This window comes from Oncorhynchus clarkii, chromosome 31, assembly GCF_045791955.1.
Source record: "Oncorhynchus clarkii lewisi isolate Uvic-CL-2024 chromosome 31, UVic_Ocla_1.0, whole genome shotgun sequence".
Classification (NCBI taxonomy): Eukaryota; Metazoa; Chordata; class Actinopteri; order Salmoniformes; family Salmonidae; genus Oncorhynchus; species Oncorhynchus clarkii.
Window position 1 is genome coordinate 18,090,899 of NC_092177.1, and position 27,699 is coordinate 18,118,597.

Genomic DNA, 27,699 nt, shown 5'->3' on the forward strand with positions numbered 1-27,699 from the left:
AGTCAATATAACTATTTGTTCAGCACTTCTGAAATATACAGTGACAGAATTCAGAACATGGGCCGTTCTTACAGTATTCTTCATGTACATCAAGTCAGAACCGTAGGATAAATAAAGGGGGCATATAAGCAGACAATGAAAGCTCTTACAATATTCTGACATTTCTCTAAAACAGGCTACATGTGCACCACCAACAGCTTACTACACAACATACACTTAGTAGGACTTTCTTAGCTACAGTATACATATCTCCCTGGCATTTTACATCATTTATGCAGCAGCATACAAGACATTGTTGGGCTCACCTTGTGCTGTGCTTTGAACAGGAAGGTGGTGCGGCGGTCCTTTGTGGGCAAATTGTCATCAAACTTTGTCAAAGTCTAACATTTTCTGGATTTACGGTGCTTTCAAGACAACTGGGAACACTGACGTCAGTGATCTTTAGGTCGGAGCGCTAGAAAAAAGCCCGATTTCCCAAATTGGAATTCTGAGTTGGATGACCATTGAAAACGTATTGATCTATAATTTCTCTACATATGACAAGGATTAAAAAAGATTTGCCAGTAGATTGTCGTCTTGATTCATGATGGTGACTGCTAGCTAAGATTGAATGTATGATGTTGACAGTCCAATCAAAGCTACGGTAGATATAACGTGATTTGACATTGTCTGTGGCCAATCACCTTGAGCCTTCTTGGATGGGCACTAATGTAACTATATGGCAGCACCCAAGGGGCCTGATTTTTCGAGCTCTGCCCGTAAATTTTGCTGTGACGTAGTGTTTCCATGAGTAACAGAACACTGAGCCAACCATGGCGCAACTAGAGAACATTACCAACCCCAACGCTCCGTATTTTCCACTGGCTGCACCACCACCACAGAAAGCACTGAGCTAGGCTGAAACACCTGCATTTTGGAGCTGCCTTACTCAAGAAAGCAAAAGAGACCATGTTTGTTAGCGGCTTTATTAACTCAATTCTGTTTTTGTTTTTTTTACATTGTTTGCAAACTGATGTGATACATATTAAAGCCAAAATAACAGGCACTTTTTAATTTTTGCTGAACGGGGCTCTGCCTCACCTGCCCTGAATTAAGGGTTGCCACTGGAGCTGAATCATTAGGTCAGAAACACTGATTTAGCAAATATATTTATCCAACCAGAATCCCTTTGTTTTACTTTATTCAACTAAAGAAAATAATTTAACCTTCATACATCATTTGTATTTATTTAAAAAAAAATTGCTATAATAAAAACACAAGATTGTTTTGTTGTAGCCTCTTTCTCAATGTATTACAACATGACAAAGTACCATAGTATTATAGTAGAGCTGTTTGCCGGGGGAGACTAGCATCTCTCCTCTAGCATTGTCTCTTCTCTAGCGTAATCCAAATACCCTTCTCTGGTCGGAGTATGAGGTCACCCAGAGGTCTCAGCTCCTCTCGGCTCTGGCAGGCCCGCACTGAGAAGTGACGCAACACCGAAGACAGCACCACCTTCTCCTCCATCATGGCAAACCGCTGGCCTGGAGACAAAGGACATACAGACATGCATGTGAGGACACCATACACTGACATAGGCCTTTTCCGAATACCCATACTTGTGTTCTAAATAGTAGACTTTTTGGGTATGAGACATTTAGACATTTGAGTATGCTTTAAAATGTCATACTAATTTTGTATTTTTATCAAGTAGAATTTGCTGCACACTATTTGCTGCACCCTCACAGGTGTTTCAAATAGCAGATAATCAAAATAGGGGACACGCTCTACAAAAATGAATGAATGGCGGGAATCAAGCTCACTTGCGCATTCAGATGAAGCCTTCTCAGTATGGGTGAGTTGCTTACTGCATACTTTTTTACTGAACAGTATGTTCAAAATAATATGTAGTATTAGTACACAGTCTGTAGTTTTAGTAAGTAGTAGGCAATACAGAGTCAGACATACAGTAGACAACAATCTGACCGTAAAATTGTTTCCTTTCATTCAGCTTTTGTGAGTCTCTCTCTTTGTCACTCTCTCGGTCCTCTCTACCCCCCCACTCTATCATCTTGAGGAGAGAGACAATCTGTCTCATTCAGTGTGTGGGAGACAGGGCTGATTGGCGGCAGCGGCTCTACTCTCAGGAGATGGAGAGTCAGTGCTCCTTTGCTCCTCCTCGCTAAATGGATGATTGATTCTTGAGGAAGAGTGGGCTCTTAAAGGGAATGGGAGCGTAAAAGAGGTAAGTGAGGAAGCTGTTTCATAATAAGTGTTGGCTTTATTGTAATGTGACCCATCAGGGAAGGTGCAGCGCCCTGCTTCTAAATTGAGCTTCTCCTTTCAGTTTCTTCTCCACTTCCTGAAGCCAGACTGTGGGTCAAAATCATTTAGCTAGGTCCTTGCCCTTTGTCTGTACCATTGCAATCATTTTGATAGATCATGGTTCGTATATTAGACCCATATTAAGAGGAGAGAGGGATATGAATGGTAATATGTCCTGAGCGAACCGATGCAGTTCCTGGGTCCAGCGGAGAAGGGGATGTATGCGTAGGGATGTCGTCCTGTGCTGTTCTCTATCAGGAAACGCTCTGGCCGGAACTCCTCGGGATCCGGGAAGTATCGTGGATCGCGGTGCAGGGCGAAGGGAATGATCAGGGCATTCACTCCTTTAGGAATTTTAAAGCCATCTGCAATGGGAGGATATTAAGTATCAGTCATGGAATTACATTTTATTAATTTCTAACTGTGGGCTCATTGTACTGACAGTTGCATTGAACATTATGTCAATATTTTCTACCTGCAGAAAAACACTGACTTGTATTAAGCAAGGATGTTGCTTGGTCACACAGTGGAATCAAAGCTCAGTCCTTTGGCAAAGAGTGACATGTACCCATACTCAGACTAACAGATGCTTGCCCACCCTGAGAAGGAAGACCGGATTACTAACACTGTGATTTCACCACAAATCTGTCGACAAATCTGTATTTCCTCAAACTACAGTTATGCTTATATTCAGAGAGCAGGAAGTGCATATAATTTTCTAATTAGTCTAACAGTGAAATCCATCCATCTGCTTCCGCCTTGGTTTTACACTATCAGAAAATACTTTTACTGCAAGCGGAGAGAATGGAGAACAGGCTGCCAGAGCTGACAAATACAAGTCCTGACATGTGCCGTTTCAATGAGATGGAGATGACACCCATGGATTCAAACAGTGAGGATCTTAGTCTGCTGCCGTTTTACAGGTAAAGGTGCACTTTGGGACAATCTGCTGCCACCTACTGATGTGACAGTCGTCGCTTACGGTGCGTGCGAACATGGGCACGGCGGGGAAGAGGCGAAGGGTCTCCTTGATGACGCATTCAAGGTAACGTAACCTCTTCAGGTCATCGACGGTGACGGAACGGTTGGAGGAACCTGGGTGGGTAAAAGAGGGACATATGGATGGGATTTCATAATACAATGGTCACATGCGAAAAGGAGAGAACAGGAATATGAATGTAAAGCAGTAGTGAGACAGAGATACGTGGCTATATGTAATACAACTGTCACATGGGATGAGGAGAGAACAGGAATATGAATGAAAAGGAGTATATTTACCAAACACTACTTGGAGCTCCTCCTGGACCTTGGTCTGGACCTCAGGGTAGGATCCCAGTAGGTGAAGGGCCCAGTTCATAGAGGCTGCTGTGGTGTCATGGCCCTATGGACACACAATAATTCAGAAGAGCGCATTAGGGTTGTGTTGAATAGGGTGCCATTTGGGACATAACCCATGTGCAGTTGTCTAATGTACATCAAGTAATTTCAAGTAAAAGAGGAACTATCCCACCTACAGTATGAAATGTTGTTCGATTGCAAAGGGCCTCAGTGGAGTCACATGCTAAATGTGTGAGCATATTGGTGTTGGGTTTCGTTACACTACCTCAAACATAAAGGTGTCCACCTCCTCTTGGATATCACTATGGCTCAAGTAATTTCCCTCCTCATCAGTGGCTTTTAACAGCATGTCCAGGAAGGCAAGTCTTCTCCTTTTGATGCCATGGTCAGATTCACTGTCAGAACCTGCATTCTCCATGCTTTCTGCTCTCTCCTTGATCACCTGGAGATTACAAACATTAATACCATACATGTATATCTGTGCCAATAGCCATGCCAACAAGATGATTATTACAATATATAACAGATGATAGTCAGTCGACTGGAATCCTTTCTTATCTGTTATATATTGTTATATCCATTTTGTTAGCATGATAATTTTTGGCAGTCCAAACCACAAACACTTGGACATACAATAGGTTCCTTACAGACCTCAGTAGATCTACTCACACTCTGAGTGAATGAATGGAGGATCCTCAGTCTATTGTCATGGTCCTTCCCCTCCCATAACAGACTGTAGATGAAGTCTGGCCAATACCAGGGAGCTCTCTGGCGACGACCGATGATGTCACTCATTCTGTAAAGAAAGCTCAGTAAATATAACAGAAACACCAAGGAATGTAGACAGGATGTAGACCGTGTATAAGACTATGTCATGATAGTTTATTAACACTTACTTGTACACACTGCGGACGTACTCAGACTCGCTGTTACTTTGTGCGTAGATGTTCTTTCCCATTGCCGTTTCTGAAACAAAAACAAAAAAAAATAGGAAACATTGTATCATTAGCATTTATTACAAATGACTTTGATCAGATTTGGAGAGTTGATTTTTACAGTGCCATTCCAAAATCAGTCACTCACCACAAATAATGTCCAAAGCACAGAGTGTGATGTAGCTAAAACAGTTGAATGGATCTCCTCCAGCCTGCTTCTCCAGTTTCTGTGTTAAAACCTCAGCCTGCTCATTCATCACCTCCAGAAACTCAGCCAAGATGGAGAAATGGAACGTCGGGGTCAACATCTTCCTTCTGCCACGCCACTTATCCCCTGTGCTGTTAGAGGCAGGACAGAGAGAAAATCACTTACCCCTGTGCTGTTAGAGGCAGGACAGAGAATTACCTTGAGTATTTCCCAAATGACACCCTATTCTTTATACAGCCCAATTGTTTATACAGCCATATTCTTTATACAGCCCTATTCTTTATACAGCCCAGTTGTTTATACAGCCCTATTCTTTATACAGCCCAATTGTTTATACAGCCCTATTCTTTATACAGCCCAATTGTTTATACAGCCCTATTCTTTATACAGCCCAATTGTTTACAGCCATATTCTTTATACAGCACTATTGGCCCTGGTTAAAAGTAGTGCACTATGGCCTGCCGAGTGGTGCAGCGGTCTAAGGCACTGCATCGCAGTGCTAGAGGCAACACTACAGATCCGGGTTCGATCCTGGGCTGTGTCGCAGCCGGCCGTGACCAGGAGACCAATGAAGTGGTGCACAATTGGCCCAGTGTCGTCCGGGTTAGGGGAGGATTTGGCCGGCTGGAATGTCCTTGTCCCATCACGCTCTAGCGACTCCTTGTGGCAGGCTGGCGCATGTACGCTGCCTTCGGTTTCCAGCTAGATGGTGTTTCCTCTGACACATTGGTGCGGCTGGGTTGTGGGTTAAGCGAGCAGTGTGTCAAGAAGCAGTGCGGCTTGGCAGGATCGTGTTTGGCTCTCATGGCTCTTGACCTTCGCCTCTCCTGAGACAGTATGGGAGTTGCAGCGATGGAACAAGACTAACTACCAATTGGATATAACAAAAATGTATTTATAATTTGTGACTATAATTAGACTATAATGGGAATAGGGTGCCATTTGGGATGCAACCAACACTGAATCAGAGGGGTGCAGAGGGCTGCCTTAAATCGACAGCGATATTTATGTAATCAGTTTAAAGTCCTCAGTCCCAATACGGTTTTTGATAATGGGGGGAAGGAAGAGGAAAATTACCTACCTGGTGAGCAGGCCAGTCCCAAGCCAAGGCTGCATAAACCTATAGAAATAGGCCTTGTCTATGTGTTTGGAACTGTGCAGAATCCCCTTGGAAGAGAACAAATGAAATGAGAACAGATCCAGAAAAACAGACCAGAATTAACAAAAGATTGGAAGACTAGCTGTCGTCATGACGTCAGCTAATGGGGATCCGAATTAAGCTTAAACATTAAAGTTATGCTCAATGGATAGGTAATGTGCTATATCTGACAGTATCTGATGATTATCCAGTCAGCAGTAATACAGGTAGTAAAAAAGTCCCAGCAGTGTGGTGATTACCTCCACAGTCTCTGCATGAAACAAGACCACCAATGGCAGGGGTCCAACCCAAACCTTCAGCAATGGTAAATGTCTGAACTCCTTAGTGCCTTCAATAATCTGGTTGAAGAAATCTACCAAAAAATAAAAAGTACTGCTATTGCATTTGTTACTTGGAAAATATTAGATAGCCTAACCTAAATACAGCTCAGAGGAGAGGATCTTACCTCCTGCATTAGTGCTGAACAGAAGTGCATTCCCAATGATTGGATAAGCTCCATCCACTCCAGGGATTGGCCTCAAATCGTTCCAGTCCTGAAAGTATTTCTTCAGTGGATGGTACATGATGCAGGCCAACAGAACAATCAGAAGGACCAGACATATGATCCCCAGCGTGTATGTTCCAGACATAATCACCATCTTGGTTTAACGTAGCAGTCTGCTATGTTGTGAAATCCCTCTGATCTGTATGCGGAGCAGCTTTTGACGGACTTTAGACTGGTTATGCACTTCTCCTTTGGCACAGTTAACCGTACGGGTACTGGAACCTCGACTCTCATGCAGCTACAGTGTGAGAAACTGGGTCATGTTGGCTGCAGCAGTTAAGTGAGGGGTGGAATGATGGGGATGGGTAATGTGAAAACAAAGGTTGGCTGTGTAATGATAGCAATTACACAATCTGTGTGTGTGTGTGCATGTAGTAGTTAATAGTTATTTTCTCTTCTCCTCTGACATTGACTCATGGGGTCAAACCACAACTACAGTATCATTTGCACACTGATTAGATAAGCTCCTTCCACTCCAGAAATACAAATGTGCATGTAACAGAAATAGCCATTTATTGCATAACAAAATTATATTGTTACAATTTCAAAACAATATTTGAATGAATGATCATTCCTTGAAAAACCTAGGTTATTCAAGACATTGACATTTCTGTAGAAAACATACAAGTAGGACCTAGTTCATGTTTTTCCTCCTAACATGGCTCATTTACCAAATGCATTTAGCCACATTGAATTTAGATTTAGTAATGACCTCGTGTTAAGAAGCAGCTAATAATCTGTATAAATGTTATGGTTTCATCAATCAATGTAATAATAAAACACATTGCATTGAGAATAATTTAGCCAAATGAAAATCCAATTGGACCTTTCTTCCTGTTGTTTCCATAAATTCTGGTTATGACTACATAGAATACAGCAACGGATGAGATTTACCATTGAACTACCGCAGACCAGATGAGTCTGAGTTGGATATCGCCACATGCGCAACATTGCGAGACTTCCGGGAATGCTTGAGAACTAGACCAAGCAGACCAGGCCAGGGTTTGCGGTTTATAGAAGACCAAGCAGACCAGGCCAGGGTTTGGGGTTTATAGAAGACCAAGCAGACCAGGCCAGGGTTTGGGGTCCATGAGAGAAGAGAAAAATTATTCCTTAGTTCTCCCGAAATCTAAAGGCACAACTTATATTTGAGACAATGTCTTAAGTAGTTGAACATGTTATTACTCCAACCAAGTGAAAGTGACACGTTTTCCTTTTAGTCAAAAATACTTTTATATTAAAGGAGTCCCTTTGATTTGATGGTATGCACATGCGCAGTTCGGCACGTGACGACCATTAAACCTGATGTGTTTCTGCACGAGCTTAGCTAGCCAACGTCGCCATGACATAGAAAGCCCTGATCACAGTTGTAGGCTATTGGAGAATACATTTTTTTACAACTTTTTTTACCACACGACCCTGCCAAGCCGCACTGCTTCTTGACACACTGCTCACTTAACCCGGAAGCCAGCCGCACCAATGTGTCAGAGGAAACACCGTCTAGCTGGCGACTGAAGTCAGCTTGCAGGTGCCTGGCCTGCCACAAGGAGTCGCTAGAGGGTGATGTGACAAGGACATCCCAGCCGGCCAAACCTCTAACCCGGACAACGCTAGGCCAATTCTGCCCAACTCATGGGTCGCCCAGTCGCGGCCGGCAGCGACACAGCATGGGATTTAACCTGGGTCTGTAGTGACAACTCAATCACTGTAATGTAGTGCCTAAGACTGCTGCGACACTCGGGAGGCCTCATATTGTACTGTATTTGATATCACTTAGATTTTCACAAAAAAACTATCAATATTTCACTGGCGATTGTTTATTTTGGATGAAATATCAGCGTACGATTGCTTGTATGCATAGACACTGCTTCACAATGCTAGCTAGCTTGCAAAAACAAACAGTAGTGAACAATGTATTTAATCACATTTGTCCTATCCTGTAATCGCTCTTGCCACATAAATAAGCTACAATGTATCTAATTAAAACAGCAGATATAAAATATAACCAAGCAGATTTGTCCTGCTAAATGCCATTGCAACCTAAATGTGGTATTTTCAAATTAAAACCCTGTCCTTATTGTCCACCAGTTATCTGCACATTGCGGTCTTACCTCTAGATAGCCACTGTCAGGGAGGCTAGCTAGCTATCACCATAGCAATGGCTTCAAAACGTAAGTCCAAACTCTTGTGTTAGTTCTATGGTAAATCTCACCGTAGCTGTACTTCATCAAGTCACACCCATTAATTCCAAGTGTTGGTGTTCCTGATGCATTCTGGTCTTCCTGTCTGGACTGTGCTGCTATGACAACACCACCTGGAGTCTCTTCTTCACATGACCAGGAAACCGACCAAACACTTTACGTTGATGAGGAACACCTGGATAAGTTTTATACTTCCGTTAAACTACAGTAGAAATGACACATGCTTAATTACTGCATGCATAATGCATACATGCATAATTTCCTTATCCATAACTTTTCTCATCTCCCTCTACTTATCTACCTACTAGCAATTTTCCTGTGCACATCAATCTACGAGCAGCCCCGTTCTCTTGCACATTGCACTAAACCTTACTAGTGATGGAGGAAGAAAAAAAAAATCAATAGTTACATATCGCAATATAGTTTATTATATGGTTACATGAACCTTTAGCTAGCGCTAGTTGGCAGTACCTGTGCCAAAACTGGAATTTTTCATCCTATAGCTTGTTTTCCATCGCCACTTATATATTTCCCTGACTGATCAAAACTCATGTTCTCATTGCCCTCTGGTGAGCGATGTCTGGAACATCAAATCGGGGGGAAAAAAAGCAGTATCGAATCGCAATACATATCGTATCGACACCTAACTATGGTGATAATATTATAGAGGTGCCTCAGTATGATGGTAATATGGTATCATGAGGTCCCTCAGTTATGGGGGTGATATGGTATCATGAGGTCCCTCAGTATGGGGGTGATATGGTATCATGAGGTCCCTCAGTTATGGGGGTGATATGGTATCATGAGGTCCCTCAGTTATGGGGGTTATATGGTATCATGAGGTCCCTCAGTATGGTGGTGATATGGTATCATAAGGTCCCTCAGTATGGTGGTGATATGGTATCATGAGGTCCCTCAGTATGGGGGTGATATGGTATCATGAGGTCCCTCAGTTATGGGGGTTATATGGTATCATGAGGTCCCTCAGTATGGTGGTGATATGGTATCATAAGGTCCCTCAGTATGGTGGTGATATGGTATCATGAGGTCCCTCAGTATGGTGGTGATATGGTATCATGAGGTCCCTCAGTATGGTGGTGATTTGGTATCATGAGGTCCCTCAGTATGGTGGTGATATGGTATCATGAGGTCCCTCAGTATGGTGGTGATATGGTATTGCGAGGTCCCTAGCAATTCCCAGGCCTATGCAGTACCCTCTCCACTTTCCTCCTAATAACTCCATGTAGTCATTTGCCCTTTATACAGTATTTACCTAAGAGCAGTGGTTCGGTCCCACTCTCTCCTTCAGCGGAGGAGGAAAGCGGGCGCTGGCGTCTCATCGTTGTCATGGTGCTCTCGGAGAAGCCGCTGGAGCCGGAGCAGGTGATACCCACGCCAAAGCCTGTCACGCCAAAGCCTGTCACTCCAATCGGAGCACAGTCACCTAGGAGACCATATGTGACGCATTACGACATGCCCGTCTAACGCTGACACAGGTATCATCCCAAATGGCACCCTATTCTCTGGCTGCATTCCAACACTTAAGATTCCACACCCTCGCCCCTCAAATTAAGTGGACACTTCTGATGATGTATCATGATGTCTGACGAGTACACTTGCAGGGCAAGGGAGGAAGAAATTATTTTTAAATGGACTGCCCTTGGCTGGAAATTCATTCATCCTGCGATGATTGGGTTTTCAGCCACCGGTAGTTTGTGGGTGCTTTATATGTGCTACAGTCAATTATGATTGCATGTCTACTATAGAACTATTAATATACGGCTACTGTATGATAGATAGCAAATTAATTAGCTAACTCACGTTGGCCTTCCTAGCTGGAACTTAAGGAAAATGTTTTCTACAATTTCCAAAAGCTAAACAAACAAAAACATAGTTAATTTTACGAGACGTGTTTGTGCATTAGTAGCACAATTTCTAACTTACTTACATATGTTTTTACTTACACTTTGTATGTTGACTCCATATTGACGATGAGGTTTCGGCTGACTTTTCTTAGTGAATGTACAATCATCGCTAATTGAATTATGGGCTGTTCCAGCCCCAACATAATTGTATACTCGCAAACTCCATTAAGAACGAGGGCTGAAGGGCTTAGATTGCAAACTTCCCTTTCTTGGCTAATAATTTGGACCAACAACAAATATGGCCGTGGGGTTTCCCCCAAGGGCATAAGGCGAGGGTAAGTGGACAAGGGTGTCTTTTATGAGTTGAACCGCAGCCTCTGTCTAATGCACTACTTTGAACCAGGGCCAATAACACATTCTGCCTCTGCCTTTAACCTCCACTTTCCTCAAAGGCTGTAATAATAAATAATGAATTCCGACAACACGCACTGAAAAAATAAACTGTCCTGCTTAGTCAAAATTATCTAAAACAATATTTACAATGTACATAATACTTATAGATCCCCCTGCACTGGACACCTGTCCTGTCATTTGTTGGCTAGACACATGAGTACACAGTACTATTGCAGTCACCTGGGTGAGGTCCTTTCCCAGTCTTCATGTGGCAGGTGAAATCCATGGGAGTGAACAATCGCTTCATGGGTGTGTCTGACTAGAAAACAAATAGCTGCTTTCAAGTCACATGTTAAAAGAAAAAGGATAGTATTTGAGCAAACACACCTAGATAAATAGTGGTAATATGGAACCTACACTACAGTAATCCAAGTTAAAACAAGGATAATAATCTATTATGTTACCATAATTACCATGGCATTGTACAAAAAGGTAGACAGCTTTTATTGATTTAGCCCTTATTTAACCAGGTAAATAAACCCTCTACAGACTAAGCCTTACTGTAACGAGTGCACTGAGAGTCGGGAAGCAAGTTCAATGACCACGAAACACAAACACCGCACCGACATGAAAACAATCACACCTGAGGAAAGAACCAAGGGGAGTGACAGATATAGGGAAGATAATCAAGGAGGTGATGGAGTCCAGGTGAGTGTTATGAGGTGCAGGTGCGCGAGACGATGGTGACAGGTGTGCGAGATAATCAGCAGCCTGATGATCTAGAGGTCGGAGAGGGAGTATGCGTGACACTTACTGATATTAGCCCACATAAACACGTTGAATAACATTTTCACTACATGAAACGAAAGATAGTCCCCCAAAAAAATCTGTCCTACTGAGAGATATAAAACCAAATTATTTTACATGTATTTAACCTCTTATTCTTGCCACTAAACTGTCTCCACATATACTTCCATTCATTTTTTAAACTGGTACCGGGGGACCTTCAGACAAGTCTTGTGAGGCCTGTGGGCGTCCTAGAGTAAAACAACCGACATGTACGTGTTTGTGACAGTCTCGTATTTGTGTGTAGCCCAATCTGTTCAGACGCTACAGACATAACTTGACAGATCGGCTGTACCTCAGAGTAAAACGGAGAACACCATCGTGTTTGTGAGAGTCTCATCTTTCCATGCTACATCATGGTCTGACAAACACCGCTCTAGCTCTGCCACCTTTCACCTCAGATGCAGAAGTGAAATATCGGCGGATGTGGTGGATTGAGACGCATCCAATGCAAAAACAGATCTCTAACTTAAATTGACAGATTTTAAATGGGGATGTTTTTATTATGCTAATTAGATGTCCACAGGGGTGCAGACATCGACTCTAGGGGGCATTAAGAACACATTCTCTTTTCCAATAACGAGTTGACCAAGGTCGAGCAATAAACCACGCTGCAAAGGAGACAGCTCTGTACCCTTGATATAATGATAAGGGCATCTGCTATGCAACAGACAGTAATACAATCTCTTCCACTACCACTCCCACAGACAACCCCACCACGCCACCACTGTGTGTGTGTGTCTCGTACCCGGAGTGTGTGTGTGGTGTTGGGACGAGACAGGGACTCCAACAGCAGAGTGGGCTCTCTGAGGGGTGGAAGGATGGAGATGGGTACAGTGGTATGTCCTCCTTGCAGAATCCTCCCCCTGAGCTGTGAGAGAGAGCGAGAGATATAAAGCCCTTGAATTGAGAGAGACAGAGAGACCAAAGTTCACTTGCCCTACAGCAGCACACACCTGCTCTTTGTACTGGAAATACGCATGTTTGCAAGGTCAGCCAAGCCAACACATATTTGCTTTCCATGTCCATGCAAATGCAAGAAGCGGAATCAATATGGTAATTTACGTTCGGTCAGAATGACAAGTAATTTAAAAGACATGTCATCATTACCCATTTATTATGGTATTCAGGCAAATGTAATTTACTATAACCTGCATTAGAATTGACACATTGATTTACTAACTTCCTGTACTGGCATTTGAGTACATTGACGAAACAGTAGGTCACCTGGTACCTGCATGGGTGCAGCAGTACACACTGAGGTTTCCAGCTCTGATTGGTCAGCATGGAGGAGGGGGAGGAGCCTCTGGTTCTGTATTGAACTGAGGATTGGGGACGGCTGTCCTTCTGTCACTGTGGTCCTACAGTACAAACCAGGACAATTACAGCCTTGTTATGATAGTTGGACGGCAGGCAGCAATGGGGCCAGTAACTGAAAGGTTGCTGGTTCAAATCCCAGTCAACTAGGTGAAAAATCCCTCGGTATGGCTATGAGCAAGTCACTTAACCCTAGCTGCTCTGGATAAGAGTCTGCTAAATTATGTAACACTTCTCTAGAACAAAACTGCAATTTTATTATTTGACCTAAAAATGTCAATATTACCATAACCAAGTCCTAATCATTTAATGTAGTTGCATATACCAATTATTATTGTGTTGCAATTAAACATCAGCCTAGCTTACTTATTAATATATACAGTAGATATCTCACAGTCTGGTTCCTCTGATGACCTGGTGTCTGGGGACAGTGTGTCTGGGGCTGAGGCAGCTCCTGGCCCTGCCCCTGGAGCTGGTACTTCTGGAGGTGGAGCTGGGTCTGGAGCAGATATGGAGCCTGGGCAGGGGCAGGTCTCGCTGGGCTGGGCCTGGGGCTCTGTGGGAGGGCGTACTACATACTCTCCTGGATGGAGACATAGTGTGGGCTGGAGCTCTGCTGGGTCTGTCCTCCAGATCACAACTACAGAAAAGTAAAAAAAAAAGTAGTGATACTAATGACATTACTTAAAGTCATACCAGTGTGTCAATTTCTTTTCTAATCTATTTTAGATGTTGGAGTTCTTATTTGTACTCATCTCAAAGCCTAACAGAAAGGCTCCATCCCAAATGGTACCCTGTCCAGCCCCAAAGAGAAACAGGAATGGTTGTGTTTGTTCAGGATCAGACCCGAGCTTATAGCTGGGGATTCAGACAGACTTACTGAGACTTCTCTGCAAATCCATGTTGTCTTTGTTGAAGAGGCTTGGCTTGGATTGTCATAACACCGTTTAAATTCATCTTGAAGGTACTTGATACCTGAGAGGCCTAGAAAAAAAATAAGTAAATAAATATAGCTCAAGGCTTGTTTTAAGGGGGCCTTGGCTCCTCTTTTGAGGCCATTGTAATAATTGTATTTGAGATAAATGTTAATTCAATTGAATGGTGTTGTTGCCAGAAGTGCACAAGCTCCTCTAGAGAGTCAATGGCAGCAGCTGACACTGTTTTGGTGGCTGGCAGACTTCTCACCTGTGTACTGGGGCAACAGTTGGACCACAGCAGCATGCTACGTGTGTTGGAGCCCCTGGAGAGAGGGACACGCTGACATTTACTGTTGATGTGAGGAGAGGGATCACCCAAGACTCCACCAAGAGCCTCCAAAACTCCTCTGTGACCTGCTCCACCTCCGGTAAAAACAAAATACTTTGATTCTTAACTAGGACCCAGAGTTTATCCTGGCCAGGTCAAGTGATCAGGTCAAACTCCTAGCCCAATTCATAACACAGCATAACAAAAAGCATCAGTTAAAAGAGAGTTGGTGTGCAGTACTATGATTGCTGTGTATAATAGGCATATCGTCATTGGTATTCATGTAGTACTATGGCAGCTCTGTAATACAGTGGTTTGTAGATAGACAGACCAGTGATTTGTCTCTGCCAGTGTTTGTGGAGGAGCTCCCCCAGAGAGTTCACCACCTCCCTCCACATGTCATCAAAGGCCTCGTCAGCCACGGCATCCCTGATACAGGTGTGGGGAGACACAGGGGGTACCCCGGATCTCCCTGCTGCCCCCACAGATCCCGAGACTCCTCTCTGACTCACCCACTCATCCTCCCTGGGGAGAGAACACTGACGTCACGACACACTGGAGAAATAAGGCCCTCGTTCCACCCACAGGCTTGCACACAGACACACGCACACTCCCTCTCTCTCTCTCCCACAGGCTGTTACATGCTTCCACATAATCTTGAAATATTATGCTTAGAAAGTAAAGTTCAAATGCCTTACGTGTCTTTGGCATCATAGGCAAGAAATTCCTCCATCCTTCCCTCTGCCTCGTAGACCTCTTCTTGTAGAAGGGATGAATGATCACAGAGAGAGTGGGAGAGAGGGGTTGCCCCCTGCAATGTGCAGGGAGTTGGGGAAAGACCGTGACCTTCAACACATAACCTGCAGTCAGGAAAGCAGATTATTATGAGTACAGTGCCTTGCAAAAGTATTCATCCCCTTTGCATTTTTCCTATTTTGTTGCATTACAACCTGTAATTTAAATAGATTTTTATTTGGATTTCATGTAATGGACATACACAAAATAGTCCAAATTGGTGAAGTGGGAAAAAAACCGTAAAAAAAAAATCCAAATGGTAGTGGTGCGTGCATATGTATTCACCCCCTTTGCTATGAAGCCCCTAAATTAGATCTGGTGCAACTAATTACCTTCAGAAGTCACATAATTAGTTAAATAAAGTCCACCTGTGTGCAATCTAAGTGTCACATGATCTTAGTATATATACACACACCTGTTCTGAAAGGCCCCAGAGTCTGCAACACCACTAAGCAAGGGGTACCACCAAGTAAGTGGCACCATGAAGACCAAGGAGCTCTCCAAACAGGTCAGGGACAAAGTTGTGGAGAAGTACAGGTCAGGGTAGGGTTATAAAAAAATATCAGAAACTTTGAACATCCCCTGGAGCACCATTAAATCCATTATTTAAAAATGGAAAGAATATGGCACCACAACAAAGCTGCCAAGAGATGGCCGCCCACCAAAACTCACAGACCAGGCATGGAGGGCATTAATCAGTGGCAACAAAGAGACCAAAGATAACCCTGAAGGACATGCAAAGCTCCACAGGGAAGATTGGAGTATCTGTCCATAGGACCACTTTAAGCCGTACACTCCACAGAGCTGGGCTTTACAGAAGAGTGTCCAGAAAAAAAGCAATTGCTTAAAGAAAAAGCAAACACATTTGATGTTCGCCAAAAGGCATGTGGGAGACTCCCCAAACATATGGAAGAAGGTACTCTGGTCAGATGAGACTAAAATTGAGCGTTTTGGCCATCAAGGAAAACGCTATGTCTGGCGCAAACCCAACACCTCTCATCACCTCTGCCAGGTCGCAGTTGTAAATGAGAACTTGTTCTCAACTAGCCTACCTGGTTAAATAAAGGTGAAATAAAAATAAATAAATAAACCCTGAGAACTCCATCCCCACAGTGAAGCATGGTGGTGGCAGCATCATGCTGTGGGGATGTTTTTCATCGGCAGGGACTGGGAAACTGGTCGGAATTGAAGGAATGATGGATGGCACTAAATACAGGGAAATTCTTGAGGGAAACCTGTTTCAGTCTTCCAGAGATTTGCGACTGGGACAGGGGTTCACCTTCCAGCAGGACAATGACCCTAAGCATAATGCTAAAGCAACACTCAAGTGGTTTAAGGGGAAACATTCAAATGTCTTGGAATGGCCTAGTCAAAGCCCAGACCTCAATCCAATTGACAATCTGTGGTATGACTTAAAGATTGCTGTACACCAGCGGAACCCATCCAACTTGAAGGAGCTGGAGCAGTTTTGCCTTGAAGAATGGGCAAAAATCCCAGTGGCTAGATGTGCAAAGCTTATAGAGACATACCCCAAGAGACTTGCAGCTGTAATTTCTGCAAAAGGTGGAAGTATTGACTTGGAGTGAATAGTTATGCACGCTCAAGTTCTGTTTTCTTGTTTGTTTCACAAGAAAAAAATATTTTGCATCTTCAAAGTGGTAGGCATGTTGTGTAAATCAAATGATACAAAATCATTTTAAATCCAGGTTGCAAGGCAACAGAATAGGAAAAATGCCAAGGGGGTGAATACTTTCACAGGCCACAGTATACCTATTTCAGACAGAATTCATGCTATGTTGCCAGTAAAAAAATATGTCACTGTTGCAGACAAAGGAGTCCAAAAAGCTACTGCTAAAATTCATCCAAACAAGTCAAACGACTTTTCTATTTAATTCTCAGGTTCTCTAAAATGTAAATAAACTATAATATTTCATACGGAAAGTAGTATGTTAAATAGGAAAGCAAAATTAGTAAGCGCGCCCTCTATTGTTCACCAAATCTCCAAATTCTTGCTTGTTTTTCAAAAGACAAGCCTGATACCTTCAATAACGACTGTTGACATCCAGTGGAAGCCATAGGAATTGCAATCTGGGAGACGGAATTACATAGCTTTCCATTGTAAGAGACTGGGGCCTAAAAAAACAATATCTGTTTGGTTTTTCTTCACATTTTCATTTGCCATATCCATTCTGTTATAGTCTCAGATATTATTTTAACAGTTTTAGAAACTTCAAAGTGTTTTCTATTCAATGCTACCAATTATATGCATATCCTGGCTTCTGGGCCTGAGTTACAGGCAGTTTACTTGGGGCACATCAGTCAGGCGGAAATTCAGGAAACTAGAACCTATCCCTAAGAAGTTCTTCCTGACTGATGTCTTGAGATGTTGCTTCAATATATCCACATAATTTTCCTACCTCATGATGCCATCTATTTTGTGAAGTGCACCAGTCCCTCCTGCAGCAGACCAGAGGACATTTCTCCAGAAAGTACGATCTTTGTCCCCATGTGCAGTTGAAAACCGTAGTCTGGCTTTTTTTATGGCGGTTTTGGAGGAGTGGCTTCTTCCTTACTGAGCGGCCTTTAAGGTTATAGGACTCATTTTACTGTGGATATAGATACTTTTGTATCTGTTTCCTCCAGCATCTTCACAAGGTCCTTTGCTGTTGTTCTGGGATTGATTTGCACTTTTCGCACCAAAATACGTTCACCTCTAGGAGACAGACCACGTCTCCTTCCTGAGCGGTATGATGGTATGATTTTTGTACAGATGAACGTGGTACCTTCAGGCATTTGGAAAGTGCTCCCAAGGATGAACCAGACTTGTAGTGGTCTACAAAAAAATGTCTGAGGTCTTGGCTGATTTCCTTTGATTTTCCAATGATGTCAAGCAAAGAGGCACTGAGATTGAAGGTAGGCCTTGAAATACATCCACAGGTACACCTCAAATTTACTCAAATGATGTCAATTAGCCTATCAGAAGCTTCTAAAGCCATGACATAATTTTCTGGAATTTTCCAAGCTGTTTAAAGGCACAGTCAACTTAGTGTATGTAAACTTCTGACCCACTGGAATTGTGATACAGTGAATTATAAGTTAAATAATCTGTCGGTAAACAATTGTTGGAAAAATGACTTGTGTCATGCACAAAGTAGCTGTCCTAACCGACTTGCCAAAACTATAGTTTGTTAACATGAAATTTGTAGAGTTGTTGAAAAACGAGTTTTAATTACTCCAACCTAAGTGTATGTAAACTTCCGACCTCAACTGTACCTGTGTTACCCATGTACTTTTTGTATTGATTTGTTGTTAATAAAAAATATGCAATTTATTTTTTGCTAAAACAATAAAATAAAATGCTGGGACAAGTTTTCAGAGGCATCGAAGGATTTTTTGTAAGAAAATACCACAACCATGACTGTGTCTCGATGCGGGATTTCATGAACCACATGTTTTACTCCCTGCCCCTTTCAGATATAAAAAAACAGAAGGCACTGTACAAGGCAGACAGTATGGTAAAGAAAGTCAGGTTTTGATATAAAAGGGATTTTAGTTAGCTATCTGAGAAAACATCAAGGTTGTTTAAATCTTTCAGAGTTCATCTTGACGTGTACTTGGATTAGGTCTTTTGGCATTTCTCCTTACTAGATCATTTCTAGATCATTGTTTTGGATCACCTTTGAAAGCATACTGTGCTACCACTTGCATTGTATTCATACCATACTACAGTATGTGTATTTATGCAGCCAGACAGTCATTCTCCCACTAGTCTGGCTCCCTCACTGAATCCTGAACAAACAAGGCAGTAATAGGTGTGTTTAAGTAGGTGTGTTTAATAAGGTAAATCCTCGTTTGGAATTGATTAGTAAACAAACAACTGTGTTGCCTGGAGACAGACTGCCTGGATGTTATTCCCAGAACCATGGCAGATTGCTCATTATGCCATCTGTCCCTTAGCTGGCCCACTGCCACAGAGCTCACCTCCACAACACACACCTGAACACACAATCATAATACCACAAAATTCTCAAGTCTGCTCTGTTGCCATGGGAAACCAACTGAAGGTGAGATGTTAGCGCCATGTTGTTGTTTTTGTGTAGTATACACAAGGAGCCAGGCCTTACTCTCCAGAGTTCTCCCTCTTGTCCACACACGGGGGCAGCACTGCACTCCCTCTCCCTCCACTGGCCTCCACTCTCCTGTGAACGTACTGAAACCCTTCCTGATTGGGCGACTCCAGCTGATTACCCAGAATTCTGTGAAGGAAAGACAGAAACAACATAAGAAAGTATTGGAAAGAGACACAGAGGGAGAGTCAATTAAATTAAACACTTTCACATGAAGGACTTTATTGCATCCCAACTGGCACCCTATTCCCTATGTAGTGCACTACACTTGACAGGGGCCCATAGGGTAAAGAAGTGCAGTATAGATAGGCATTTGGGACATGGCCATGCTGTTGGTGTACCTGAGGTGTGGGGAGTGTCCGTTCCACTCCTGACACTCCTCCTGCAGTCCCAGGGAGCTGCTGTTCACCCTCCCTTCATACAGCAGCTCGTCCACATCACTGAATAGCTGACGCACATGCTGGGTGTTCACTCTGTCAAACTCCTGAACACACCACAGGAGGCACACACTCACAAGACCTTCTTTACTGCAAAGGGCTCTGTGTGTGTGTGTGTGTGTGTGTGTGTGTGTGTGTGTGTGTGTGTGTGTTTTTTATTTTATTTTTTATTTGACCTTTATTTAACTAGGCAAGTCAGTTAAGAACAAATTCTTATTTTCAATGACGGCCTAGGAGCAGTGGGTTAACTGCCTGTTCAGGGGCAGAACGACAGACTTGCCAGCTCGGGAGTTTTGAACTTGCAACCTTCCAACACTCTTAACCACTAGGCTACCCTGCGTGTGTGTGTGTGTGTGTGTGTGTGTGTGTGTGTGTGTGTGTGTGTGTGTGTGCGCTCATACATCATATCTCCATGAGTAGAGAGAGCTCTGTTCAGTAGAGAGGCCTGTATCACAGCTCTGAGTCTCAGACCAGCAGGTGAGGAGTCTCTCAGGGGTCACTCCTCCACAGGAAGACTGGTACGAAGACAACTCACTGGAGGAATACATTAGCATCAGAGAAGACCTCACCCACAATGTTTGCATCCCAAATGGCACTCTATTCCCTATATAGTGCACAACTTTTGACCAAGGGCTCTGGTCAAAAGTAGTGGTCAAAGGTAGTGCACTATAGAGGGAATAGGGTGCCATTGGAGAAGCAGACCTGGTTGTCCATTATGAAACAAGTCGTTATATTAAATGTTACTTATCTGTTAAATCTACTGTTAAAACATTTACTACCGATTTCTATCATTGGAAAATTACAACGTAACACATGATTGATTTGAAGCACAGTACCTTAGCTGACTTGCAATGGCCACTCCTTGACTGCCTCGGGTGAAGAGGGAAGGGTTTGAGAAAATGCTCTTCTCGCTGACCAGCTTTTTCCTGGAACAAATGCAAAGAAAAGCTGGCAATGTTTAAAGTTTTTGCTTTGTGGGGAAGTATAGTAGGTAGGTAGATGGAAGGCAGATGAGGAAGTTACATACCTATGTGATTATCTTGCATACATTATACATACCACATACACCACATAACAGTCAAGTCACACCTGATACGTCACCTCCATGCTTACCTGATGAGTGACAGTGCCAAACAGATGTCCCGTTCAAAAGGACACCAGCAACATTAGCACGCTGATGGTAACAAACCCTCACCCAGCCCGTACAACAGCACCCCAGCCAGCTTTCTTCCACTGACTGACTACCCCCCTAATCCTCCTGCTAGTTATGACATCAATAATTCAACCTGAACAAGGCACGGTAATAAATATGCCGACAATTACATGCCTGAATGAGTTAGTCTACTACTTCATCTTTTGTTGTTTGTTTGAAATAAAGATGGATAGACAGAATTAGAATAAAAACATTGAAATATATATTTTAAATTCATATCCACATGTCATATTGTTTCAATTTCTTGCATAATATGTCCCTGAATTTCCATTTAAATGTCTCTTGTACACAATGTAATCTAAGGAGAGAATAGCACAAACTGGTGTGAGGTAAATGTACAACGTCTGATAATGCCACTTCTAGTCCCTGCTGAGTTTTCGGCTGGGATAATGAACAGCGTGTCCTGACACTATTGCAACATACACAGCATGCTACAAATATTACAATTAACTATGTCATAGAGCAATGGAAATGTTAAACCGCTGAAAAGTCATTACAAGATGGAAACTGAAACCAAATCAGTGCTCGACTTGGACTGAAATAGGTGCCGGTACTCATTTTGGGTGCTGGTACTATTTATATTTAGGTGCAGGAGCTACACAAATACTTTGAGCTAATATTCTATAAAGAGGAACAGGAGCTCAAGCTGTGGAAAATGTCAGGTGCCAGTTCTCAACTCTGGTGATCTCCTGCCCAAGTCAAGCACTGAAAAAAATGTCATTGAAACTAGACGCCATCAGGTGATACAGATGAATGGAGTGGAGATAAATGTCTCAAATATGCATTTTTTATAATCAACTAACTATAGCTTCCTTACAAAAAAAACCCAACTTGACTTACCCTATGACGATAAGTGCCCTGCCCCTGCTGTGTTCCCCTAGCCTACAGTAGTCCGTGTGGAGCGGGTGGACCAGCAGTGGGAGGCTGGAGCCAGGCAGGGCCCCCAGGTTGAGGGAAACACCCTGGGTAACGGCAGCCGCAGGCATCTACTCTCCCTCCCTAGAGGTGCCTGGAGCCAAAGAGCCAGGTGTTGTCCACTGCCTCCTCCTCAGCTGTCTGACCTGGCTGTCCACCCCAGCACTCTGCCCGGCACACCTCAGCCCACACTCACGCATCTCCAGCCAAAGAGCCAGGGGTTGTCCACTGCCTCCTCCTCAGCTGTCTGACCTGGCTGTCCACCCCAGCACTCTGCCCGGCACACCTCAGCCCACACTCACGCATCTCCAGCCAAAGGTTCCTCCTCCCCCACCTCCTCTCCTGCCTCCTCTCTGCCCGGCACACCTCAGCCCACACTCACGCATCTCCAGCAAAGGGTTCCGCCTCCCCCACCTCCTCTCTGCCCGGCACACCTCAGCCCACACTCACGCATCTCCAGCCAAGGGTTCCTCCTCCCCCACCTCCTCTCTGCCCGGCACACCTCAGCCCACACTCACGCATCTCCAGCCAAGGGTTCCTCCTCCCCCACCTCCTCTCTGCCCGGCACACCTCAGCCCACACTCACGCATCTCCAGCCAAAGGTTCCTCCTCCCCCACCTCCTCTCCTGCCTCCTCTCTGCCCGGCACACCTCAGCCCACACTCACGCATCTCCAGCCAAAGGTTCCTCTTCCCCCACCTCCTCTCCTGCCTCCTCTCTGCCCGGCACACCTCAGCCCACACTCACGCATCTCCAGCAAAGGGTTCCGCCTCCCCCACCTCCTCTCTGCCCGGCACACCTCAGCCCACACTCACGCATCTCCAGCCAAGGGTTCCTCCTCCCCCACCTCCTCTCTGCCCGGCACACCTCAGCCCACACTCACGCATCTCCAGCCAAGGGTTCCTCCTCCCCCACCTCCTCTCTGCCCGGCACACCTCAGCCCACACTCACGCATCTCCAGCCAAAGGTTCCTCCTCCCCCACCTCCTCTCCTGCCTCCTCTCTGCCCGGCACACCTCAGCCCACACTCACGCATCTCCAGCCAAAGGTTCCTCCTCCCCCACCTCCTCTCCTGCCTCCTCTCTGCCCGGCACACCTCAGCCCACACTCACGCATCTCCAGCCAAAGGTTCCTCCTCCCCCACCTCCTCTCCTGCCTCCTCTCTGGCTGGTACAGTAAAGGTCAGAGCAAACCCCAGGGTGCTGGCCACGCACAAGGTGACAGTCTTCTCATCTTCCCCCCCGCCTCCGAAGCCCCCCCCTTCAGATCACCGGATGACTCTGATACCTTCTTACGGTCTGACCATGGTTGAAACTCCCTGCTGACGTCCCTCCTCTCTTTCTCTATCCCTCCCCTCCCTCTCCTGTCTATCCCTCTCCTCCCTCATCTATCCCTCCCCCTACTCCCGTCTACTCCTCCCGTCTATCCCCCTCTTCCTATCCCTCCCCCTCCTCCTGTCTATCCCTCCTCCCCTCCCTCTCCTGTCTATCCCTCTCCTCCCTCTCATCTATCCCTCCCCCTACTCCCGTCTATCCCCCTCCTCCCATCTATCCCTCCTCCCCTCCCTCTCCTGTCTATCCCTCTCCTCCCCTCCCTCTCCTGTCTATCCCTCTCCTCCCTCCCGTCTATCCCCCTCCTCCCATCTATCCCTCCCCCTACTCCTGTCTACTCCTCCTGTCTATCCCTCCCCCTCCTATCCCTCCTCCCCTCCCCCGTCTATCCCCTCCCTCCCATCTATCCCTCTCCTCCAGTCTATCCCTCCCCCCTCCCGTCTATCCCTCCCCCTCCCCTCTCGTCTATCCCTCCCCTCTCGTCTATCACCTCCTCCCTTCTATCCCTCTCCTCCCTCCCCTCCTCCCATCTATCCTCCCCCCATTCTTCCTCTCTCTCCCCCTTCCTGCTCTGTCTCTACTATGTCTATTGGTCTGCTGGGGACAGGCAGTTCAGTGATTCATTAGTTGCATGCGCGTGCACACACCCAGACACAGACACAGACACACACACACACACACACACACTTACTAGTACACCGTATCACTCCTGTCTTCATCTCTCTTCCTACCTTTTCCTGTTCTGTTTCAACTCATCTCTCTCTCATTCTTTTCTCCCTGAATCCTTCTCCATCCCATAGCAACAAATGCTATCCATACATCTTTCTCTCCGTTTCCTTATTTCCTTGGCTCCCACAGCAACAGTTGAGCCCCAGTGAGTGGAAGACCGGCCGGTCCCACCTGTGGTTCAGTAGAGCGTTCATGTAGAAAAACCACACCTTGCTATCTTTGTCATTCTCTCCCCCTGGGCAGAGAGTCTAGCAGCACAATGAAACTGCTGTCCTCATCATTTTCCTATAGCTCGTTCATTAAAATAATAAAAGCACAGAGGAAAAGATGCATGTGGGGGAAAAGCTTAATTTCCGCAAAAGAAATCAACCTTAACTTGAATGTGAGGGGGATCCTGTATACTTCCTGTAAACACCACACACTACCACCCTCTAGTAAACAAGAACAAAAACCCTCCTGTGTGGTATGGATGGCAAAGGAAAACTAATTAGCGAGAGAGTGATGCAGGCGGCTTAACGGTTGGTGGAGGTCAAAGAGGAGGGTGGACGTCGCAGCCAGACAGCTCACATTTCCCTCACAGAGCAAATGCCAAACCAGCCGAACACAACCCAGCCAACACATGCTCATCAAACTTTCAGCAACAGCACGGGTACAGAAAGGCCCACCTAATTGAAATGGAGTCGTTTTCTCCCAGGCCTTTGTGAGGCAACAATAGTACAGTGATTTCATAGGGCTTGAGCAACCATCCCTGTGAGATCTCTGCTGCTCCATATCTGCTTTTCTGTCAATTGAGTGACCACCAAGGTTATTATAGTAAATGAAAACGAAAAGTAAATCATGAAAAAACTATTCAGTAAACTGAAATAAAATGATTAACAAACCGGTTTGAAAAACTAAAACTATACTGAAACTATTATCTTTGACTCTAAAACCATTAAAATAAAATAAAAAACAAAATGAAGTATTTTCAGTTTTTTTGGGGGGGCAAAAATCAAATGGGGTTTTCAAACTTCTTAATCTGGCAGGTCACATTGACACTGACTTTGTCATTTAAAAGGTAGACTCAGCAAGATGGCGTCGAAATAAACACGTATCTAACCCCCATATCACACACTCACAAACTGAAATTATAATAGTATGTGTGTACATTGTACAATCAATTAGTGAGAGAGCACCTCAAATATTACATTTATTTGTATACAGTATATCCACCGTCCACATAAATCCCTGCAAATGTGTTCTTGTTTCAGTCATGTCTTTGGTCACGTTCGCACAGACTCCCTAATGCGTGACAATAGAGCCTCCCACAGTGCAGGCGGCGGCTGCATGGTGCAACTGCAGAAACTGGCAGTCAAAACGTCATGTCCTTTAATTGCATGATATTTGTAAAGTACATGTAGGTGTAAAGGATGCTTGCTTAGTGAGTACCACTTCCTCATGATTCGGCTCACACCGAGGCTCGACCCCAGGACCTCTGCCTTGCTAGCACTAGTGACCGGCCTTCTAAAGTGTGTTACCAGTCTGCGCCAGGCTAAAAGCTAGCAATTCTCTGGCGGGGACACTTCAGGCTGCGGAGTACATTTTACACATCCCCATGCGCTACGCAGTCCTCAGTCAGACAATTGCTATCCCTAGAATGCAACACTCCTTGAAAAGCGGTAACCGACGATGGTCGGAAATGTGAGGAAATGTATCCACTACTACTAGTTTACTTGGTGCAGCTAAATCTCCTGTCATTTCTCTGAGTCTACCTTTAAAGATAACGTAACCTATGACCTGACCCATCACCTTATGCATTACTGTCCAAGTAGCTTGGCGGTTAGAAGCATTGAGCCATTAACCGAAAGGTTGCTGATTTGAATCCCTGAGAAGGCAAGGTGGCCATTCTGCCGTTGAGCAAGGCAACTAACCCCCTGCAACAACATACTGCTTTCCAGTCAACGTCGATTAAGGCAGCGGAAGACATATTTCAGTTGAATGCATTCAGTTGCGCAACTGACTAGATATCCTTCCCTTCACAGTGGCAAAATGTGACATCACAAAAAATATACAACACATAAAATGGCTCCTAGCCTCTCACCCATAGGCTACTTTCTGTTAATGTGCATCATGTGATTTTAACCAATTATGAGTTGGCAGTGCCTAATAATTCCCTTCTAATTGTCTACTAATTGGTTGTTGATGTCATTGGAAACACTTATCTTCCTCTCTTTTTGACTGGCGTGTTGCTGGAAATGATGAATATGAACATTTTTGAAATTTCCCTTTAAAAGTTCAGAACCCTCATTCTCTATTATTTTCACAAGAGGTCACTAAAATATCATTTATCAAACTGCTGGAGCGTCACTTTGCCTAACCCCTATGGATTACGTTACCACACAAAATATAGCAGACATACTACTGCCGTGATTTCAATTAAATCCATATTCATGCAATGGCTACAACTGAGAGACTATTTAACAACAATTATAAACTGGATGGTTCGAGCCCTGAATGCTGATTGGCTGACAGCAGTGGTATATCAAACCGTATACCACAGGTATAACAAAACATTTAGTTTTACTGCTCTAATTAGGTTGGTAACCAGTTTATAATACGTAGCAAAAAGACACCTCTGGCGTTTGTGATATATGGCTAATATACAACGGCTAAGGGCTGTTGTCGTCGTGCATAATAATAATAATAATAATACTATCCCTTAGCAAGGTATATTGGCCTTACACCACATACCCTCGGGCCTTATTGCTTAAAAATATAGCCCGCATTAACGTTCTTTTCAAATCAAATTAAGTGAATGCAATAGCAGTCCCTCGTCTCATTATCTGAGACAGAGAGGTACTCAGGGGGTATTTAAGCCGTAACTATGCCGTAACCATGCTATCAGGGTAGATGGAGCAATTAGATATAGCTGTGGCAAAGGAAAGACTACACCTTGATTCTCTGACATTGGCCCTGTATTAATTAGTCATATCAAGATGCCATTGAGGGACAAATGGAGCAGACCAGTTGATGAGGAAATGAATAAAGGGGTCAGAAGACATCTGCACATTATACGTTTTTTTCATTAACCTCCATAGTGCTTGACTTAGAACGGAAAGTGTCTGGCGAACGAGATAAGAAGTTCTATCAACTTTACATTAAACAACAAATACTTACACAGTGGAAGGTGAGTATCACAACATTTGAAATAATTCCACAAAGCAAAAGTATTTCCAACTTTTGGTTGTGATAAATTAGAAGAAAAAAAGCTTAACATTATGCATTTAGGGAATCTTACTTTGAACTGTCATCCTTCTGTTGCATCTGTTGCAGTCTGCTTGTGCTCGGCCTCTTCCATTGATACTGATCTCTGTCAAGCAGGAACCATTTGTCGGAGTTAAGATACATTATTTCTAACAAACACTCCATGGGCTATGGAGCCTGCAGATCCTTTATATGCGTTGTCTGTGCCTGGACCGTCATGAAAAAAGCCTAAACTCGTCCTAGTCCCTACTTTCAAATGATCCCAGGTCGGCTCGGTGTCGGAGACGTTAACTATGAATGGGAATGCGACGGCAGCCTCGCATCCCAAATGAACCGAGCCTGGCAGCACGTGTGCCTGCCAGATGCAGGTGGTTGCTACGCCAAACAAATGTGGGGAATCTGATTGGACCAAGGAACTTCGCTACTGTATCAGGCTTTGATCTAGCCTACTACATCAGAGACTTCCACTGAATGTATTCTATTCCTGCTTTGCATTCAATATGTTAGTTATAACCAAAGTAAAATAGGACCGTGTTGGTAGGCGAAAAAACAGACG

The 27,699-nt window shown here is 44.2% G+C and overlaps 2 protein-coding genes across 5 annotated transcripts; both read right to left on the reverse strand.

The window, feature by feature from the left end:
* Positions 1–945: 945 nt before the first annotated feature.
* LOC139390601 (cytochrome P450, family 4, subfamily V, member 2b) lies at positions 946–6,782 on the reverse strand. The gene is made up of 11 exons (XM_071137826.1): positions 6,390–6,782; positions 6,184–6,296; positions 5,867–5,952; positions 4,726–4,916; positions 4,539–4,608; positions 4,312–4,438; positions 3,908–4,084; positions 3,583–3,685; positions 3,265–3,399; positions 2,490–2,669; positions 946–1,523 (listed from the first exon to the last, which is right to left on the reverse strand). The coding sequence occupies exons 1-11, from the start codon at positions 6,580–6,582 to the stop codon at positions 1,360–1,362; spliced, it is 1,539 nt and encodes a 512-aa protein (XP_070993927.1). The 5' UTR covers positions 6,583–6,782; the 3' UTR covers positions 946–1,359.
* Positions 6,783–6,984: 202 nt separating this feature from the next.
* On the reverse strand, positions 6,985–27,469 carry LOC139391009 (family with sequence similarity 149 member A). 4 transcript variants are annotated; one of them, XR_011629557.1, is made up of 16 exons: positions 22,857–23,047; positions 21,768–22,128; positions 20,551–20,640; positions 20,116–20,248; positions 19,619–19,761; positions 19,275–19,406; positions 15,054–15,215; positions 14,687–14,880; positions 14,296–14,450; positions 13,991–14,094; positions 13,505–13,750; positions 13,021–13,154; positions 12,542–12,664; positions 11,188–11,266; positions 9,963–10,133; positions 6,985–8,864 (listed from the first exon to the last, which is right to left on the reverse strand). XR_011629557.1 is itself a non-coding variant. In XM_071138470.1 (16 exons), exons 2-16 carry the CDS (start codon positions 21,911–21,913, stop codon positions 8,788–8,790), a joined length of 2,082 nt encoding a protein of 693 aa, XP_070994571.1. In that variant the 5' UTR covers positions 21,914–22,128; positions 22,857–23,122; the 3' UTR covers positions 6,985–8,787. The 4 variants fall into 4 exon arrangements, 3 of the variants coding, with proteins under 3 accessions (XP_070994571.1, XP_070994572.1, XP_070994570.1); XM_071138470.1 differs by having other exon boundaries at positions 13,028–13,154; positions 22,857–23,122; XM_071138471.1 differs by lacking the exons at positions 21,768–22,128; positions 22,857–23,047 and adding an exon at positions 27,178–27,469 and having other exon boundaries at positions 13,028–13,154.
* Between the last annotated feature and the right edge of the window lie 230 nt (positions 27,470–27,699).

Bases quoted from the DNA above. Each gene is read 5' to 3' on its own strand.
- LOC139390601 (XM_071137826.1), bottom strand. From the start codon at position 6,582: ATGGTGATTATGTCTGGAACATACACGCTGGGGATCATATGTCTGGTC. The intron at 6,297-6,389 runs GTAAGATCCTCT...ATTTTTTGGTAG, and splicing joins GTTCAGCACTAATGCAGGAG to ATTTCTTCAACCAGATTATT. The intron at 4,439-4,538 runs GTAAGTGTTAAT...CTTTCTTTACAG, and splicing joins TACGTCCGCAGTGTGTACAA to AATGAGTGACATCATCGGTC.
- LOC139391009 (XM_071138470.1), bottom strand. From the start codon at position 21,913: ATGCCTGCGGCTGCCGTTACCCAGGGTGTTTCCCTCAACCTGGGGGCC. The intron at 15,216-19,274 runs GTAAGGCCTGGC...TCCTGACTGCAG, and splicing joins AAGAGGGAGAACTCTGGAGA to GTTATGTGTTGAAGGTCACG. The intron at 14,095-14,295 runs GTGAGAAGTCTG...TTTTTTTTCTAG, and splicing joins ACTGTTGCCCCAGTACACAG to GCCTCTCAGGTATCAAGTAC.